The sequence below is a fragment of the Schistocerca serialis genome, chromosome 11 (assembly GCF_023864345.2).
Source record: "Schistocerca serialis cubense isolate TAMUIC-IGC-003099 chromosome 11, iqSchSeri2.2, whole genome shotgun sequence".
In the NCBI taxonomy this organism is placed as follows: domain Eukaryota; kingdom Metazoa; phylum Arthropoda; class Insecta; order Orthoptera; family Acrididae; genus Schistocerca; species Schistocerca serialis.
The window spans coordinates 149,415,199-149,434,871 of NC_064648.1; the positions used below are offsets into that span (position 1 = coordinate 149,415,199).

At 40.0% G+C, this 19,673-nt stretch overlaps 1 protein-coding gene across 1 annotated transcript in view; it reads left to right on the top strand.

Annotated features, from left to right (window-relative positions):
- Nucleotides 1-19,673, top strand: part of LOC126427353 (ankyrin-1-like) — a 97,469-nt gene that overhangs the window by 59,548 nt on the left and 18,248 nt on the right. Inside the window, exons 2-3 of the mRNA XM_050089685.1 lie at nt 12,097-12,670; nt 14,867-15,007. Of these exons, the coding sequence (XP_049945642.1) occupies nt 12,108-12,670; nt 14,867-15,007 (704 nt within the window). The 5' untranslated portion in view covers nt 12,097-12,107. The remainder of the gene's footprint in view (nt 1-12,096; nt 12,671-14,866; nt 15,008-19,673) is intronic.

Sequence of the window (19,673 nt, forward strand, 5' to 3'; positions counted from 1 at the left end):
TATAAACACAAATGAGGTGCGAGAGCGCTAATCATGTCGCAGAAAGTATGAAACTATCCCTTAGGCGTCTTGGCAGTTTCCTGCAGCAAATGCGCTGCTTTCGTGTTGTGTGACTTTTATACTTTTCAATTGGCTGAGGACAGCCATAGCTGAAGACAGAAGAACCACCACGAACGGAACTGGAGGTGGGAGCAAACTGCAGAACCGACGGATATGCTACTGGGATTCCCACATTCCCTTAGTATTGGTAATATACCCGTACTGCTAATTTACGTGCAGACAAAGGGAATCTTTGTGGATAATAGGCACAGTGACTATAGACTCACAAATAACGCAAAATAATTCGAATAAACAACAAAATATAACAGAAAAAATTTTTGTCTTTCAAGGTGTTTCGAACCGTTACTATAAATTCACCATGCTTCCCAGCCCTTCCCGTTCACCATTACACTATCAGTGATATGTCAAACAGATTGCTGGCAATTATACCTACATCAAATTTATGTATATAATAACCGTCACTCTGCGCCTTTTTTTTTTATTCAAAATGTTTAGGCTTACTTGCGTTTCTCAATATGATTACTGTACATGAACAGAGATGTGTATGTTATAAAAAAAGTGTAATTTAACTGAATGATTTTCACATATTTATTATTTTGAAAGTGAATAGTATGTGTTGTTTTATTGTTTGGTTAGTGTTTATAAAGCAGATGTTACGCCATTTCGGAATAGGACAGTCAGCTAGAAACGAAGCTTTATTTTCGGATATCCTAAGCTTCATGCCTGTCAAAAAGATTTCGACACTCTTGAAGTGTTTCACGAAGTGGTATGTTGTGTTTCAGTACCTGTGCCGAGCCCGAATCTCGTCCGACACAGAGCAGAATGAAACATCACTGTTTCGATACAATTAGTCCGTTCCAAGCACAAGTGGACTGAAACAGCCTTATTTTGAAACAACGATACAGTTTCTGTGTCTGGCTCGAGATCGAATCTGGTCTGGTTGTCCGAGACAGGGGCGAAATGAAACACCACTGTTTCGAAACAGTGAACCACAGCCGTTCCGAAACACTGAAACAGTTCCACGTATCGATACACTGTATCGATACACTGTATCGATACAAAGAAACAGTGGCCAAGTCTATTACGCACTGTACCTGTACCTTTGTCTTCAGAGATGGATTTACGTATAGGCCCACCAGGCACGAGCGTAAGGGCGGTACCTTTAGAGGTCGGCATTTTTTTGCATTCGATTGAATATTTTATGTTTTCAAAATAACTGCTCTAACACATGACAAGAATGATTAATATTGTGAAATAACCTGGTAGTTTGAACAAGCCGTAACGACGACAATCGACAATACAAGTTTGAGATGTTGTTAGTTTACTTGGCGACTCAATGGAAATATAAACACTCATTTTCCGTCTGGAATCGAGTTTTCAAAAGTTATTATTGCCATAATGCTGTCGGCTATTAAGTTAACGTTCATTGAGAATAGAGAAAGAGGCGACAATGAAATCAAATTATTCTGCATTGTCATTCTTGTCTTAACGATTTTATCTCATAGCAGTCCGCAGCTCGTGGTCTTGCGGTAGCGTTCTCGCTTCTTGTGCACAGGGTCCCAGGTTCGATTCCCGGCGGGGTCAGGGATTTTCTCTACTTCGTGATGACTGGGTGTTGTGTGTTCTTCATCATCATTGACTCGCCAGTCGCCGAAGTGGCGTCAACTAAAAAGAACTTGCAATACGGCGACCGAACTTCCCCGCATGGGGCCTCCCGGCCAACAATGCCATATCATCATCTCATTTATCTCATAGCACAGTTTGGTCAAGTAATCCAAACTAGTCAGTGTTGTGTTTAAAGTAAAAAGCTTTCTCCTCGTGTACAGTGTGGTACGATTTTCAACTGGAACTTTTTATGTACAAATTTTTTTTGTGCAGGTGTTGCTTGACAATTGTATAAGTGTCTTTAACGTGAATAAGAGTGACAAAAACAAACGCACAAAATGAAGTGGGACGCGTATAATACGGTGTGTTTAGGGTTGTAAATTTTTTTTATCCGCCACAGTTTGTTACATTTACTTTTCATCCAATGAACAGTCACCATTTTTGCTGGCATAAAAAGCTACTTCAACATGGACATAGTTGCAACCATTATCCGATATTAAACTTCATAAAATTATATCACACTGTACAGTCTCAGTGATCATAGTTTCAAGTTAGGTACCACAAAAAGAGAGCTCCAAAACAATCACACGCTTTCTATGTTTATATTGACCATGGAAAACTTATTTTAGAAAAATTATAAGAAACTTTCAATAAGTGATTGAATAATTCTGTAAGTTGAGATTTACACTGCCAATACATGTGCCTGTAACCACATGAAATTTCATTAACATCAGACTAACACGTTTCAAGAGTTTTGAAGTGAGTAGTTCCTAGGGAAAACGCCCATAATCCAGACAGTTGTTACTATAAATATAAATAGAAAATAGTTATTAAACATTATAAGCAAATTCTCTCATATAATAACCTAACGCAGAATTAAACTAGAAAAAATTGGTGTGACGTATTTTGCGATAGGCCCATTTGTTCACTTGTAATTAAATGTTAAACTAGAAGATTCTTCTTTATTTTTTACAAAACTGCGGCTCAAAATCATATAACCCTTTTTATAATGGTAAATAGGAGACTCACCCTTCTTTGCTTCATCCTCAGTTTTCGTGGATGGTCCCGCTTCTTCATGCTGAGATTCCGCATCACGTGGTGACATGCCACTCTCTTTCGAAAGAAGTGCATCAGAATTCAGTGTCTCTGTTTTATAAAAAAAAAAAAAAAAAAACGGAAGGGATTTCTGTCTTGTCCGTTTCATAGTTTTTTTTTTTTTTTTTTTTCAAAGACGACTCTTTTAACAACCAAACACACGCACACACAGTTTAAGCTGGCTTAACACACGACGTCCCAAACTTCGTCACTCTAATTGTGTCTAGACTTGGCCACTGTTTCTATGTATCGATACAGTGTATCGATACGTGGAACTGTTTCAGTGTTTCGCAACGGCTGTGGTTCATTGTTTCGAAACAGTGGTGTTTCATTCCGCCCCTCTCTCGGATAACGGAACCAGATTCGATCTCGAGCCAGACACAGAAACTGTATCGTTGTTTCAAAATAAGGCTGTTCCATTCCACCTGTGCCTGGAACGGACTGATTGCATCGAAACAGTGATGTTTCATTCCGCTCTGTGTCGGACGAGATTCGGGCTCGGCACAGGTACTGAAACACATTTAACATACCACTTCATGAGACACTTTCAAGAGTGTCGAAATCTTTTTGACAGGCAATATCATGAAGCTTAGGATATCCGAAAATAAAGCTTCGTTTCTAGCTGACTGTCCTATTACGAAATGGCGTAACAAATGCTTTATAAACACTAACCAAACAAGAAAACAACGCATACTATTCACATTCAAAATAATAAATATGTGAAAATCATTCAGTTAAATTGCACTTTTTTTATAACATACGCTTCTCTGTTCATGTACAGTAATCATATTGAGTAACGCAAGTAAGCCTAAACATTTTGAATAAAAAAAGGCGCAGAGTGACAGTTATTAGACATATACATAAATTTGATGTAGGTATAATTGCCAGCAATCTGTTTGACATATCACTGATAGTCTAATGGTGAACGGGAAGGGCTGGGAAGCATGGTGAATTTATAGTAGCGGTTCGAAACACCTCGAAAGACAAAAATTTTTTCTGTTATATTTTGTTGTTTATTCGAATTATTTTGCGTTATTTGTGAGTCTATAGTCACTGTGCCTATTATCCACAATGATTCTCTTTGTGTGCATGTAAATTAGCAGTATGGGTATATAACCCATACTAAGGGAATGTGGAAATCCCAGTAGCATATCCGTTGTTTCTGCAGTTTGCTCCCACCCCCAGTTCCGTTCGTGGTGGTTCTTCTGTCTTCAGCTATGGCTGCCCTCAGCCAATTGAAAAGTATGAAAGCCACACGACACGAAAGCAGCGCATTTGCTGCAGGAAATACGAAACTGCCAAGACGCCTAAGTGATAGTTTCATACTTTCTGCGATATGATTAGCGCTCTCGCACGTCATTTGTGTTTATATGGACATACTTATAGAGTAGACATTCAAGATGATAAAATGTGTAGGTTTATTAGATTACAAAACACAAACTGTTTCACTGTTTCGAAACAACGTATCGGAACATTACATTGTACTGTTTCATTTGTTTCGAAACAGTTACGTGTTTCAGTTTTGCCCATCTCTAATTGTGTCCATCCAAGGGGAAGCGACAGAACACACTGGATTGGTTCCGTTCAGTGTTGCCAGCCAAAAATAAGTTAATTCCGCTACGAGCACTTCCAAATTCCACTACAGTTTCAAATGTAATTTATGATATAGTCTACATAATTCCTGACGATATACAGGCTAAATAAATAATTTAAGCTATAAACTAATATATTCCCATATCTTTCCAGCTGGGGCATTTAACGATCAGCGACAGCTAGGACGACAGTGTTCACTGGTGGACCTGAATATCGTGCTTCACTCAAATAGTAGCTGTTAATATAGTAATTGTAGTTTGATGCGACAGGTAATTTTCCTCTGTATATGCAATCTGATCTGGCTAAGGCGTAAGGAATTAATTTACAAGGTTTTTTTTTTTTTTTTTTAGCATTGTGTGTGTGAAACGTTTCAATGTTTATTAAAATCACAGTGAAATGTATGAATTTGTTGATGGAGCAATATTTTGATCACCTTCAGTTCTCAGATAATAATCGATACGTTTTTCAAACTTACGGAAATGTCCCTCCGTAATTACGTACGAAATATAATAATGATCAATAACGGTTCTTGTTTTGGAAGTCTATTCATACTAGGCCTTTTAGTTTTAATGCCTGTCATCATGGAGAAAGACTGTTCGGTATCTGCATTCCCGTGCATATATTACATGTTTTGTACTTGGCAGTGAAAATTTACGAGGGTTTTACATTTCGCAAAAGAAAGTTGAATTCCGCTAAATTTTTAACAATTTCATAATTTCGCTGCTACGCCACGAAGGCCAAAAAACTCCAATACGCGTAGCGGAATTCCGCTACGGTTGGCAAGATTGCACTCACTTCCGTTGCACACACAGTGCGGGTGGGGGTAGACACCCCGCCGCAGGGCACAGCTATTTTTTTGCAGCCACATTCCTCCATGAGTTGTCACTACGTCAAACAAGCGCAGTGTGCTACCATTTTGTGGCACGGAGTTTCAAAAGCGGGTATTCTTCTAATATTGGCGTTTTTTTGTGTAAACTAAGGAAGGGGGGGGGGGTCCGGACCCCCTGCCTCCCCCCTTATATACGTCCGTGAATGTCTCCCTTACGTTTCTTGTTCTGCCTCATGTCTCTGCACACCACCCAAGTTTATAAATCTCTTATATTCTCCTTATCTGCTCCTGATTCCCTCTAAGAAAAACATTATTTGCATTTCAGAGATATGTAATGGTCTGATGATCAACGCCTAGACTGAAACAGGTTAACATTACAATAAAATATTTGAAAAATCGTTCTTTTGCTATCAATAATGATTATTTGCTATGATTTCATTTTCGTGGTTGTGATGCATTTATTAATAACAATTTAGCCACTGTTTAATTAACACAGTACAGTTGGCTGTGATTTCCGTCGGGTATTTACGTCTACATTTCACTTCTCTTAATGCCTCGCTACTCCTTATGTTCTGCATATACTGATATTTCCAGACTAGGCAACTGTCTAAACTGGGATAGGCCACACCTACCTATAACGGGAGCGGCATCGACCCATGGCGTAATGATGTGCCATGTGATACCATACAAGCACAGGCAGAGATATGACAGAACGCTGATGATATTTACTTGGTACCTAGTTTTTATGTCTTGTGATGTACATTGTGCTGGCAGTCTGATCTATAGCGTAGCCTAAGATGACAGGCTACAGTATGGTTGTGATGCCTGGTCTATCTTCCTCCTGACAGCCTATTGAAATTGTTAACTGCTGACTCTATGTTGTTAGTAAAAATGGCCAGGTCATCTACAAAGGCCAAGTAGTCATTGTACACCCATTTGTTCTTAGGATCAAGTCTGAACCGCTCTTCATTTGTTTCTTCTTGGGCTAACAACTTTCTACACCAACTATAAGTATTGTTATGGCGCATTTTTAGTTACCGTGAATTTGACATGTGATTTTTCAGCATTTTGATGACACCATAAACCGTAGTAGACGGGCTTTATCGACAATTTCAGTATTTGTTAGTACTAGGCACTGTTCTTCCAAAGCCTAAAGATGCTATTATGCCTGTGCAAACTGTTAGTGCATGCCAGTATTGGGACAAGGCCAGTTCTGAGCCACTCTGCATTGTTGCCAGATGCATCCAAGATGGCGGCGATGATGTCATCCAAGATTGCGACGTGTAGACTTGGTAAAAGTGCATGACATCACCCAATATGGCGACCATGACGTAATTCAAGATGGCAGATTATGGTGGGGTTTGAATTTTGACAGGAAGATAGATCAATTGGGCTACCTCCAATAACTTAACCCCTTCCCCCAGAAAATGGCGGCAAGTTCAAATTCCATCAGGATAATGCAACACACATCTACAAACCTAAGAAAAATGGCGGAAAGATAGGTCATTTGGAGTACAGCCACTAACCTAAGTCATCCGACCACCACCTATTCCTTGGGATTAGCAGGAAGTCTGGTAGATATGTCAACAAGCTATCTCTACTAACCTAAGAAAATAGTGAAAAAGAAAGGGCACTTGGACTACCTCCACTAACCTAAGTCACCCGATTGCCACCTCATCCTAGGAAATGGTGAGGAGAGGACTCAACCTTCATTAGATATAAAGTTTTTTATTTTGCACACACCATTTATTTAAACAATTTGATGCAATACAGCCATCCAATGTGTTCACCATGAGGTCTGGACTCTAACTGACCTAGTAAACAGTACCACCACCAGAGGGCACTCTCACCCATGATGTAATCCAAGACAGCTGATGATGCAAGTACTGTTATCCAAGATGGCAGGGAACAGTGTGGTTGCAATGATGTCTGGAGTCCAACTGACCTAGTACACAGTACTGCCACCAGAGGGCACTGTCATCATTTCCTTGACATAATCCAAGATGGCGGTCTGGTGATGGAGAGGAAGGGCCTCATAACGGGAAAATCAAGGGTATGTTGTTTATTTATAAAAAATCAGTTTGTGGGGGTTGGAATTCTCTTGCTCATCATTCTCTGCTGTTTGGAAACATGTAGGTCTGTAAGAAGTAATTACATAGACAAGCATGATGCATAACCTAATGTTCAGCACTATGCTCTGGGTGTCAACCTAATGTTTGCCCATTTGTTGGCACTTAACCTATTGTTCTGTTAAGTGCTTTTACATGTCACCCATATTTCCTTAAACTATTGTACCGCCTTTGATACCAAATGAAGTAATTAGTTACGTCCTCCCACCATTTTCTGGTACACTTTTCGAATTTGACATGCTTTTGAACTCCATTTCTGGCGCTTTCTTCTTTGTCACCCATTCCCTTAAACTTTTGTACTGAGTTTTACATAAAAATTATGTAAATTAACCTAGCGTTCTGCACTTAATCTGCTGTTCTGCTCCATGTCACCCACTCGCACACACCCTCCCCTTAACTGTTGTACTGCTAACACGATGATATAAAAAATTTATGCAAGTTAATTAAATCGATATTCTTCACATGTATGGGGTAGTATTTTTTTAATTCACAGCATCCTGTTGGTCTGTGAAATCGATGGAATATAGTTTGAACAAAAGATTGTTAGTAAAAAACACATCATGCCACTCAATGCCTCCGACTCTGCACACGTCCCAAGGATATAGGATAGGAAGATGTAGGAGCCCATTCTTCGCACGTGATGCTGTTAAAGTGTGGATTAATAGAAGAATTCTCATGAAAGTGGTTACATGTATCCTCTGCCAGGCACATTAGTGTGATTTTCAGAGTAGCTATGTAGATGTGGATTTGACCACTAACATCGATAAGGAACGTAGTGAACCCACACCAGGTAGAAAGGTGAATGGGTACCTGCCCAGAAATTGGTCTGGTGCCCTGTAAGCTGTTGGAAAATAACATTTGCCGACCATTCTACCATTGAAAAAATTAATCCAGTACGGTACTGGGGTCAGTAGGTGAGAAAATAATTCATCTGCTCTGATCCACTTGTTACAATGTCCTATTTTTCCACCTACTTGTCACCGTGTGATTGATAAGTGGCAACCCCTTACCCCTCGATGCTAGCCACCACACACCGCCCTCACTCGGGTGATGCAGTGTCTCATGATGCCACTGGTGCAGTCTCTATCTTTTACAGCCATGTACGGGAATATGCTAAGCCTCTTAATTCGTTTCACTTTTTACAGTGTCAGGAAGTCGTTTCTGAAAGTATTTGTATGGAGTGTAGCCATGTATGAAAGTGAAACATGGACGATAACCAGTTTGGACAAGAAGAGAATAGATGCTTTCGAAATGTTGTGCTACAGAAGAATGCCGAAGATCACGTAACTAATGAGGAGGTATTGAATAGGATTGGGGAGAAGCGAAGTTTGTGGCACAACTTGACTAGAAGAAGGGATCGGTTGGTAGGACATGTTTTGAGGCATCAAGGGATCACAAATTTAGCATTGGAGGGCAGCGTGGAGGGTAAAAATCGTAGAGGGAGACCAAGAGATGAATACACTAAGCAGATTCAGAAGGATGTAGGTTGCAGTAGGTACTGGGAGATGAAGAAGCTTGCACAGGATAGAGTAGCATGGAGAGCTGCATCAAACCAGTCTCAGGACTAAGACCACAACAACAACAAATTAACCCTTTCAGACTTGATTTTTTGCTGGAGGGAGAAAAATTTTTCTTTATGCTCTAATGATCTTAGCTGATTTTTTAATGATTTTAGACGCAAAATTTATACAAATATATGTATTCGTTTCGAATATATACTTTTTACAGTGTGCTTCATTTTATGGACTAAAATAATTTGTGTTGAAATATACACTGTTGTGACAAATGCACTGATAATTCAATTATTACCATTCGAAAATAATAATGATACTCAGTTATACAGTGCAGTATCACTAACCAACAACTTCCGTGAACTCCTGTGGTGACAAGCTGCTGCACAAAGACTGTGTTTACATTCGCTTGTTGATATTTGTACAGTGATGTCCAACATGTGGCAGCACATGTGCATGATGAAAAGACTGAACACCCACAGATATGCACATCAGGTTTCCATTGAGGGAAAATACTGCTGTTGCAGCTAATACATTCTAAACATTAACGTACTCGGTTTTAGCCAGTGGGTCTGGAAGGGTTAAGCTGAAGCTGTGATGGCAGGTTGTGTGTCAAGCTTGGATATCTCAGTCAATGGAGCACTTGCCCACAAAAGGCAATGATCCCAGGTCCGAATGCCAGTAAAACACGCAGTTTTAATCTGCCAGGAAGTTTCAGCCCAAACAACGCTCCAGATATGGAGACAGCATATCAATAGAGTTATAGAAATAGTATATGATTTACATCAAAGTTATAGATCAGTAAAATGGCTACTGTTCTCGAATGAGAGTTACGCTTGTTTCTGTGAACTGTGTATGTGACAGAACCACCTGGAAATCTGTGATGTACTGGGTTAGACGTTATGGTCCTACACTGTTAGAGCCTTTGTCACCATCAGTACAATCGTCCATGCACAGTGAGGCCCAGTCAGAAAGCTGTTCCCTGCATTATAGGAATATTGTTTCCAGTCTTGCCTCACAAAACTGTGGGACTTGTGAGATTAATGAGCAGAAGGCCAGTGTCTCTCATAAGTGTGATCAATTTGTATGTGAGTGTGAATGAACTTGCAGAACTGCCACCGTGTGGTCATATAGTGAACTATGTGTGTTTCGTTCTAACGTAGAATGCACTGGTATCAGTCGTAGCATTTCTAGAAGCTTCTTAGTCATGCATCCCATTACAGTAAGGTTACTGAGATCAACAGCGCTTCTATATTATCGTCAAGGAATTGTTTGCAATATTTTCTGTTTTGTGGGGGTAAGTAAATAGTGTTGATATTGTAGTTTAACGAATGCATTAGCCTTTCAAACATTTTATGTGTGTTTGCATTGCTGTTCATTTTTTCCATGAAAATTCAACAGTGGGGGAAAGGATTGTTCACTTGCTGCAGCACTCAATTTTCATGGGGAGAGGACAGGCCCTTCCGTTAGACAGGCTTTCTAAATGGAGGAGTTTACCCACGCAAGAGGTAAAAACTTCACATGAATGCATAAGAGGCTTATATCCCGACAAAAGTAAACGGAAGCAATTGAAAAGTTGAAACAAGATCGTAAAGTTAAGAAATCACTAAAAAATGAGGCTGATGGGATGACCAGTAGGAAGGTTGCTGGTTCTCGCAAAAGAATCTCTAAAAAGAGACAGCTTATGGAAGTACAATGTAAAACCAGCCAAAGCTGCAAATTTCACTTTTTTTACTCAGTGACTAGTTTCGGCCTGGGACCAATTTTCATCATAAGATAGTCAAAAATGGTATTTCCAAAAATGCAAAAAGTGTGCTAAAAATGCGCAAAGAAACACTACAGCCCAGTTATCTCTATGCAGTGTAACTGTTCGTTTGTGCATTCTTGACATGGTTTTTGCATTTTTGGGATTACTGTTCTTGAATATGTTAAAATGATCTGAAAATGGGTCATTGAGTGAATAAAGAAAGAGAAATCTGAAACTTTGGCTGGTTTTCGGATGTAGTGCTTAACAGAAGTTGCTGACCTATAATTATTGCAACATGCGGGAGCTTCATAAATTATGGAAGGTACTTCAGAATGAGGCGGTGATGAGTACAGCCTCAGAGAATCCGACGAGGACTACTACAGTGATGTTTTGGAGGAGAGTGTGGCACAAGAGGAGGAATGGGGAACTGTGGAGAAAGAAGCAGAACAAAGGAATGATTGGGCTTTGAAAGCTGTAGAGCGATTAACTACAACTGACTGCACAGTAGTAAGGTACGCTGGTAAAACCTAACTAAGACATTATGTGGGGGAGGTGCTTAAATTTGATGCAGTTGACCCCATTTTTTTGTTGTCGAGGAAATCTTCATTTATCAGTGGCCAAACCACAATATAGGTCCCTCCTAGAGAAGACATTTGCTCAATAGAAAAGAGTGATATTATAAATACTCTTCCACACCCCAGAATAAGAAGAAGGGGGACGTGACCTTTAACACTGAACTCTTCAATTACAGTGTGCAGCAATGTGTATTTCAATACATTTGATTATCATTTATTGTTTAGTTAAACTACTGCTACTTTGATCATCATTATAGTGCTTAAGATGACGAGATTGTTTTCACTTGTAGTTTCCCCGTTTATTATAAACTGAATTATGGGTAGAGATATACATCCTTAACATCTGTCAACTCTTTATCCTGATGAGAAAACTCTGTTTTCTGTGATACATCATTAGCCTAAAATGTATTCTATGACACAATAAATCTAGGATTTGATGTTAAATATTTTCTTGAGGTCACAAGCATTGTGACACATCATGGAACAACAGTTGATAACTCAAAAAGCTGTACTCCAGTTTTGGAGCTTCAGCCATAAACATAAACGTCAGAATACATGTTATTGTGGGGAGATTATCAGATAAAGGCATCTACTGTAGCACTTCAATAGCTCTTTTTGACCTTGTTGGTATTGTGCTAGACCTACACCTTGAAAGACTTCGAGATCCAGTGACACAGCACTGTAGCTAGAAACTGAAGAAACAGTCTTCACCCATTCTGAAGGCATGTGCAGAATGAGGGTATTTTGAAACAACAAGGGAAATAGTGATACTGTGTTGTTGAAGATCTGTAAATAGTAATGCTGTGTTGTTGAAGATCTGTAGCTATTATCTGTGGGATCAGCTACACACAATAAGGTATTTACCAACTGTTGTTTCATCCGCCTGTACAATGTACAAATATTGAGAGTGCTGTGTAAAGGAAAAGGGCTGCTCAGTGATGCTATGTTTCAGAAACATCTGCAATGGCACCCATTATCAATGTTGAGACTGCAGCCGTGGACCTGGGTGCCCTTCTGGATGCAGAGGATGGCGCCATTGTGACGATGATCGCGGGGGAGACACGGTTGATGGCGCACAAGGCAGTCCTGTCTGCCAGGAGCCCCGTGTTGGCTGCCATGTTCCAGCACGACACGCTGGAGGCCAGCAGTGGCCAAGTCACTATTCCAGACGTGGAAGGCGAAGTGCTGAGGCAGATGCTGACCTATATGTATACGCTCCAGGCCCCCAAGCTGCCCAACATGGCCCCCAAACTGCTGGCAGTCGCAGACAAATACGGCTTGTCAGCCCTGAAATCTTTGTGTGAGCAGCAGGTGATTGCACAGCTGGCCGTCGACAACGCAGCGGCCGCGGCTGTCCTCGCTGTGAGATACTCATGTCAGAACCTCACTGCGGCCGCCATCGCTTTCGTGAAGGCCCACACGCACAAAGTATTGGCCACACAGTGTTGGGCAGATGCAATGCGGAACCAGCTTGAAGATGTGATTGAAGTAACTAGGCTCCTCGCTGAGCCATCAGCAGAAACCAGGTAAGCACAAGACAAGCAATTCTTCTTTTATTCCCATTTTGTTTGGTGTGTGTGTGTGTGTGTGTGTGTGTGTGTGTGTGTGTGTGTGTGTGTGTGTGTGTGTGTGTGTGTTAAACTGTTTGTCACTGATTTTCATTAGATTTGTCTGTGCTGTAATATGCACCATCGATGGTCATTCCGAAGTAACTAACGATACTTTCATTTCCTTTTCATAACAGGTTCAATGGTTCTCTAAACGTCTATTTGGAGTTAAGTAAGCTAGAAGATCGTGGAAATGTATAGTTTTTTGTAGCTTCGTAACCTGTTTTCATCTTAAACAAATCCATTCTTATTTTTTCATCACTTCAGTTATATTCCTTGTGTACAACACATTGTTATTTAAATTTTGGCATCAAGCTTCTGAACAAAGAATTGTTTACAGTGTACCCAGAAGATAGCATTCACGCTGGGGCTACAAAGGTGCGCTTCTCAACACAAAAACAGACACAATGACAGAAGCAGTTTGTAGCTAGAGAAGCGAGTTCACAGTTCTTGTTTTGCACGATTTAAAGGTCACAGTAAACCTCTTTACAAAAAGCAGCCTCCTGTAGTTTTGTGTCTTTACTGCTGTTGATAATGATACACCTATAAATGGCAGCATTAGAAACAAGTTGAAGTTGAGAAAGTATGTCACTCTTTACTAGCACCAGGGGCGTTGTAGTATGCTCAAACATGAGAGAGGGAAGGGAATAACATATTTACAGAGTCCCATTTCTCATGTTGCCAACTATAAATGCTGACCTAGTACAACTTTTACATGTAATAAAGCTTATCACTAGGCCCACAGCTTTCCCACATTCATGTCCCACAGTACACATTCAGTGGCCATAACCACATCTTAGAGCTGACAGACAGATCTCTTCATATGTCAGAAGCCTAGTAACTGGCAGTTCCAACTTTCACAAGCAGCCACATTAATATTGATGATTGCACTGGATAAAAACACCTAATTAGAAGTGCAGTGTATTGGTCTGTAATTAAGAGCTGACATTTCTTTCATCCTGCCACATCGTGTGCCTGCCACAGTACGGAATCGTACAACTTTGGGTGTTGTGTAATTGGCTTTACTTCCTCAGTATATGACAACAATGTGCCAACAATTTCCTTAGTAAATTATTTTATTACCTCCAAACAGTACAGGGGGTATCTGATATAATTTTTAAGGCACATCATACGAAATACACCAGGCTCTAACAAGAAGTGTATGGGCCACAGTGGAGTTGTGTATCCAGGACATCCCATAAACAAGGTGCTGTAAGCACAGGCGCAGTAGGATCTAGCTGATAACTTGTAACCCACCTGATGCACACCCTAAAAGAAAACAAACGAATCAATATAACCAAATAGCTGCTGCAGGCATTCACAGAAGATGCTGGATCTTCCTTTCACACTGACTCCTCTCTATTAAGCCGTAGCCCTGAATGTGAGTTCTATTTTAGCACACTCCATTCTACAGTGCAGACATGGATGGTGTGTACTGGTTAACACAATTGTCAGCATGGTAGATTAGATTAGATTAGATTAGATTAGAAATAGGTATCTAATCTCTGCTCTCCTGCTTTGTTTGAAGTTCTCTATGGTGTTACTAATATTTTTAATGGCAGCTAAATTTGCCACTGATTTAGCTCCATTCTGTCATGAATCATCACCCTTGTGGAATGCCATCTTCTCTGAATTGCCTTTGTTGCTATGTTCAAAACCTTATGTCTGTTCTGTTCATTTCTCTGTCCTCTTATAGCCTAGTCTGTGACACACAAGCTACAAATGATTTGAACAACATTTGATGATCAGTCTTACATTAAATACATTTACAGATGTGAGACAACTTCATTAATGCTCTTATAATTTCTGTGTGATTATTGCTTTAGTGATGTATTAGAACTGTTCTGTACAGTAATTCTCCTGTTAGTCCAGCAATACTATTGGCACTTATATTTACCTTTACTTTGTGCATAATTTTGAACAGTTTGTTGTTTAGTTTGTAGTAAGGTACACCTGTGGAGACTGTAAGTAATTTATGTTAAATGATAGACCATTTTTGGTGGCAGCATGTGTTCTATTACATTTGTACCCAATCGCAATGCAGTACTGCCTGAAGTAAGCAACCTCCTGACCCCCATGTGAAAGCACTCACCCACCCACTGCCTCTATGCACAGCATGCTGGCCACTACAGGGAGCACCCCCACCTCCAGCTCTCAGTTCCACAGGGACCACAGCCAGACTCGTGTCACCAATGCGCAACTCACAGCTCCCAGCCATACTCCTCCGCCGGACAATGCCATCGTCTCTCGCATGAGGTGAGTTCCACTTGTGCTGTTTCCACGCTCACAGTGCTACTTATTTTGGTGTTAAATATGTTACTGTAAAATTGAATTTCCTGTTTTTTCCTCTTTATGAGGAAAAATCTTATTTTATGTTTTTGAGTTATGATATGGTGACATTTAAAATTTTGAACAGGTGTGCATGAAGGAGGTGTACATCCTTTTCTGGATTAACAGTGAGAACTATGTTCAGTTCAAAGTCACATAAATGCAATTATATGGGAAGTGTGCCATAGAAACTGTATTATTTCCCAGAGATTCTTCAATGTAGTTTCTGCTCTCTGTCATGGTTGTGTGTCATAAAATTTAGTCCTCAAGGAAACTGTTGTGAAAGCAGGGTTTTGGTGCACTGCCATTCCAGGAAACCGAGATGTTGTGAGAATTACTAATTGGAGTTTCTCAGAAACACATCTTGAAGCAACATTAAGCAGAAAAATGAGGCAAACAGTGAATGTTAACATCTGAGTGAGCTTATGGCTTGCTATGGGTGCATTCCAATGTGATTTGATATCTAGTCAAATGATTTTTTGAATCCCTAAATATTGAAATTTTCTGCCAAAATAGAACCTGGCTATCATGCTTAACACAAGCAGTCACCGTAACTATTACACTGTCTGAGTGTGTCTCCAATCCAGACTCCAACATTCATTGTCACTGATATTCCCACTTATGATGTTCACACACTAGTATCAGAGCTTCTCACATGGCGTATGTGGGAATAACAACAAGTGGGGAACAGAGTTGATGGAGGACCATGACATACCTTAGTGCAAAGGATATATAAAGAGTACCTATGATGTTAGCATTTGGAAATCGTGAATGGAGATCATCAGCCACAAATCACAATGGAAGTTGATCATTAGTTGAAAATTATGATTGTAGTAACCAGGTAAAACATGAAACCAATTGAAGTAACAGAAATGTGGCTTTATTCATAAACCTTTGAACAATAATGGGAATAATCATCTTGTGACTTCTAATGTGACAAGACAAAAGAATCATACAGAAGCCGCAACATAAGCCATAAACAGAAAAACTGAAGTGACTGGGTGCAAATAAAAGAACATAATGAGGGTGAATTAGTGCTGCTCCATGCATATACAGGCATGAATCACAAGTAGATGCCATGGTGGAGACGTTGCCATGTGCATGTTTCCTCTAGGCAGCCTCTAGTGACTGGCCAGCACTGATGCAGTTAGTGGTCGATTTGTGTACACACTGCAACACTGTTCACTCAACACCCTCACACACACTAGTAGAAAGATACAACAATGTTAATATTCCCAATCTTCCCTCTCATTTAAACTATTTTCCTCTTCTTCAGTGTAACCTTTATCATCTATACAGGGTGTTACAAAAAGGTATGGCCAAACTTTCAGGAAACATTCCTCACACACAAAGAAAGAGAATATGTTATGTGGACATGTGTTCGGAAACGCTTACTTTCCATGTTAGAGCTCATTTTGTTACTTCTCTTCAAATCACATTAATCATGGAATGGAAACACACAGCAACAGAACGTACCAGCGTGACTTCAAACACTTTGTTACAGGAAATGTTCAAAATGTCCTCCGTTAGCGAGGATACATGCATCCACCCTCTGTCGCATGGAATCCCTGATGCGCTGATGCAGCCCTGGAGAATGGCGTATTGTATCACAGCCGTCCACAATACGAGCACGAAGAATCTCTACATTTGGTACCGGGGTTGTGTAGACAAGAGCTTTCAAATGCCCCCATAAATGAAAGTCAAGATGGTTGAGGTCAGGGGAGCATGGAGGCCACGGAATTGGTCCGCCTCTACCAATCCATCGGTCACCGAATCTGTTGTTGAGAAGTGTACGAACACTTCGACTGAAATGTGCAGGAGCTCCATCGTGCATGAACCACATGTTGTGTCGTACTTGTAAAGGCACATGTTCTAGCAGCACAGGTAGAGTATCCCACATGAAATCGTGATAACGTGCTCCATTGAGCGTAGGTGGAAGAACATGGGGCCCAATCAAGACATCACCAACAATGCCTGCCCAAAAGTTCACAGAAAATCTGTGTAGATGACGTGATTGCACAATTGCGTGCGGTTTCTCGTCAGCCCACACATGCTGATTATGAAAATTTAAAATTTGATCACGTTGGAATGAAGCCTCATCCATAAAGAGAACATTTGCACTGAAATGAGGATTGACACATTGTTGGATGAACCATTCGCAGAAGTGTACCCATGGAGGCCAATCAGCTGCTGATAGTGCCTGCACACGCTGTACATGGTATGGAAACAACTGGTTCTCCAGTAGCACTCTCCATACAGTGAAGTGGTCAACGTTGCCTTGTACAGCAGCAACTTCTCTGACGCTGACATTAGGGTTGTCATCAACTGCACGAAGAATTGCCTCGTCCATTGCAGGTGTACTCATCATTATAGATCTTCCCCAGTTGCGAATCATAGGCTGGAATGTTCCGTGGTCCCAAAGACGCCGATCAATTGCTTCGAACGTCTTCCTGTCGGGACACCTTTGTTCTGGAAATCTGTCTCGATACAAACGTACCGCGCCACGGCTATTGCTCCATGCTAATCCATACATCAAATGGGCATCTACCAACTCCGCATTTGTAAACATTGCAAAGACTGCAAAACCACGTTCATGATGAACACTAACCTGTTGATGCTACGTACTGATGTGCTTGATGCTAGTGCTGTAGAGCAGTGTGTCACATGTCAACACAAGCACCGAACTCAACGTTACCTTCCTTCAATTGGGCCAACTGACGGTGAATCGAGGAAGTACAGTACATAATGAGTGAGGATTGTTTCCTGAAAGTTTGGCTGTACCTTTTTGTAACACCCTGTATACTTTACACCTCCCCCCTGATCTGATAAATTATATTCCCATTTATAATGATTAATTTTGTTTGAGAAGAAATACAACTTTACTGTTCATTAAAACTGAGCTCTTTGGCTGCCCTGCAAAATCGTACTTTAGTTTTTTCTATTCAGTTCATCCCCAAAATAACTTTCTCATTGGGATCAGCTGTCACAAAGTATCCCTGGATAAATGTTAGGTTATTGATTCTGACAGTAGAATCTACTTACTCACAACTTCACTATAACTCCTCATTGCTACTTTAATCTAAATACCCACCACAGACAACTCAACAAAATCTGTTTGTGCTTTGTTCTACCCCTTAACTTTCATACACATCAGAAATTGGAATTCCAATTCAATTGATTCCCTCTCAACTTATCAATTTCCATATGAATGTCTGGACTGCCTTGTCTCTTACTATCGTCCTTATTTTCTTCATCATACAAAACATATTTCTCAATTTCTGCTAAGCCTGCATCTATTATTTCATCTTTATCTGTGTGTGTCTTTCTACTCTTAGTTGCATGGTACCCACAGCAGTATTAGTATGTTCTAAGTTATCTGAATTGTTTCTTGTCTCTTCCCACCATTCTGGATGCAAACTTTCACGTACCCTTTCCACTGCATTTATCATTGTACCATCTCTACTTTCATTATAACAATGGTTCCAAGTAACTTTTAAAATTTCATTCCTTATGCATTTATCAAACTCTTTTTTTTATCTTCATAACAACTACCTGTAATCAATAATATCAACTGGTAAAATCTTACTCTTACATTCCTCTCTTGTCACAGTTCTGGCCTAAGTAGGCATAATTATCATCACTGTTCTCATAACTACCTCCCTCGAAAACACTCTCTCGAACTTCTACGTATATTGTACCATCTTAATCCTTTATACAAATCTATTTCACTTCCTGTTTTCTGCTCGACATCATTACAATATCTTCACTATCCTCATTACTGATAATCACTAATCTCATCATAACCATTTAACACATTCCTTTCACTCTCTTTACTGTTAACATCTAATGCAATCCCCCCCGCCAGATACATGACTGTAGCATCAACATTAGTTGTAAACTCTTCATCTATATATGCTACAACATTAGTCATTAACTTATGTAAGCCAAATCCATCAAAATAATTGTCATCGTCGTCCTCTCCCATCAAACTTTCATTACTGAATACACTGTAAAAATTCACTAGAGATCTTGCATTTGATTCTGTGTCCACACTATGAGTAAACTTTTTGTGATGTTCTTCATCCATATATCTATATTCATACCAAGTGGGCATTGATTTAAATCAATAGGAAAAGTTGAAAATCTGTGCTGGACTGAGATTCGAACCCAGTTCTAATGCTTACTAGGCAGACCCTCTGACCACTAAGCCATCCAGACACAATTACTATCACAACTGCTTGGACTACCCAGCATGCCTCCCATCAGACACAAATTCTCAAAGTATCCACACATTACTATAGTAGTGTCCCTCTTGATTGGTAGTCCATGATTGATACATTGAGAATTTGTGTCTGAAGGGAAGTTTGCTAGGGTAGTCTGTGCAGTTGCAGAGATCACTGTGTCCAGATGGCTTAGTGGTCAGAGCATCTGCCTAGTAAGTACGAGATCTGGGTTCAAATCCCTGTGTGTCTTAATTCATAAAGGCTGTTGGATCAAATTGGTGTCTGTTGTTTAAGACATGTATGAAAGAACTATATATATATATATATATATATATATATATATATATATATATATATATATATATATATAT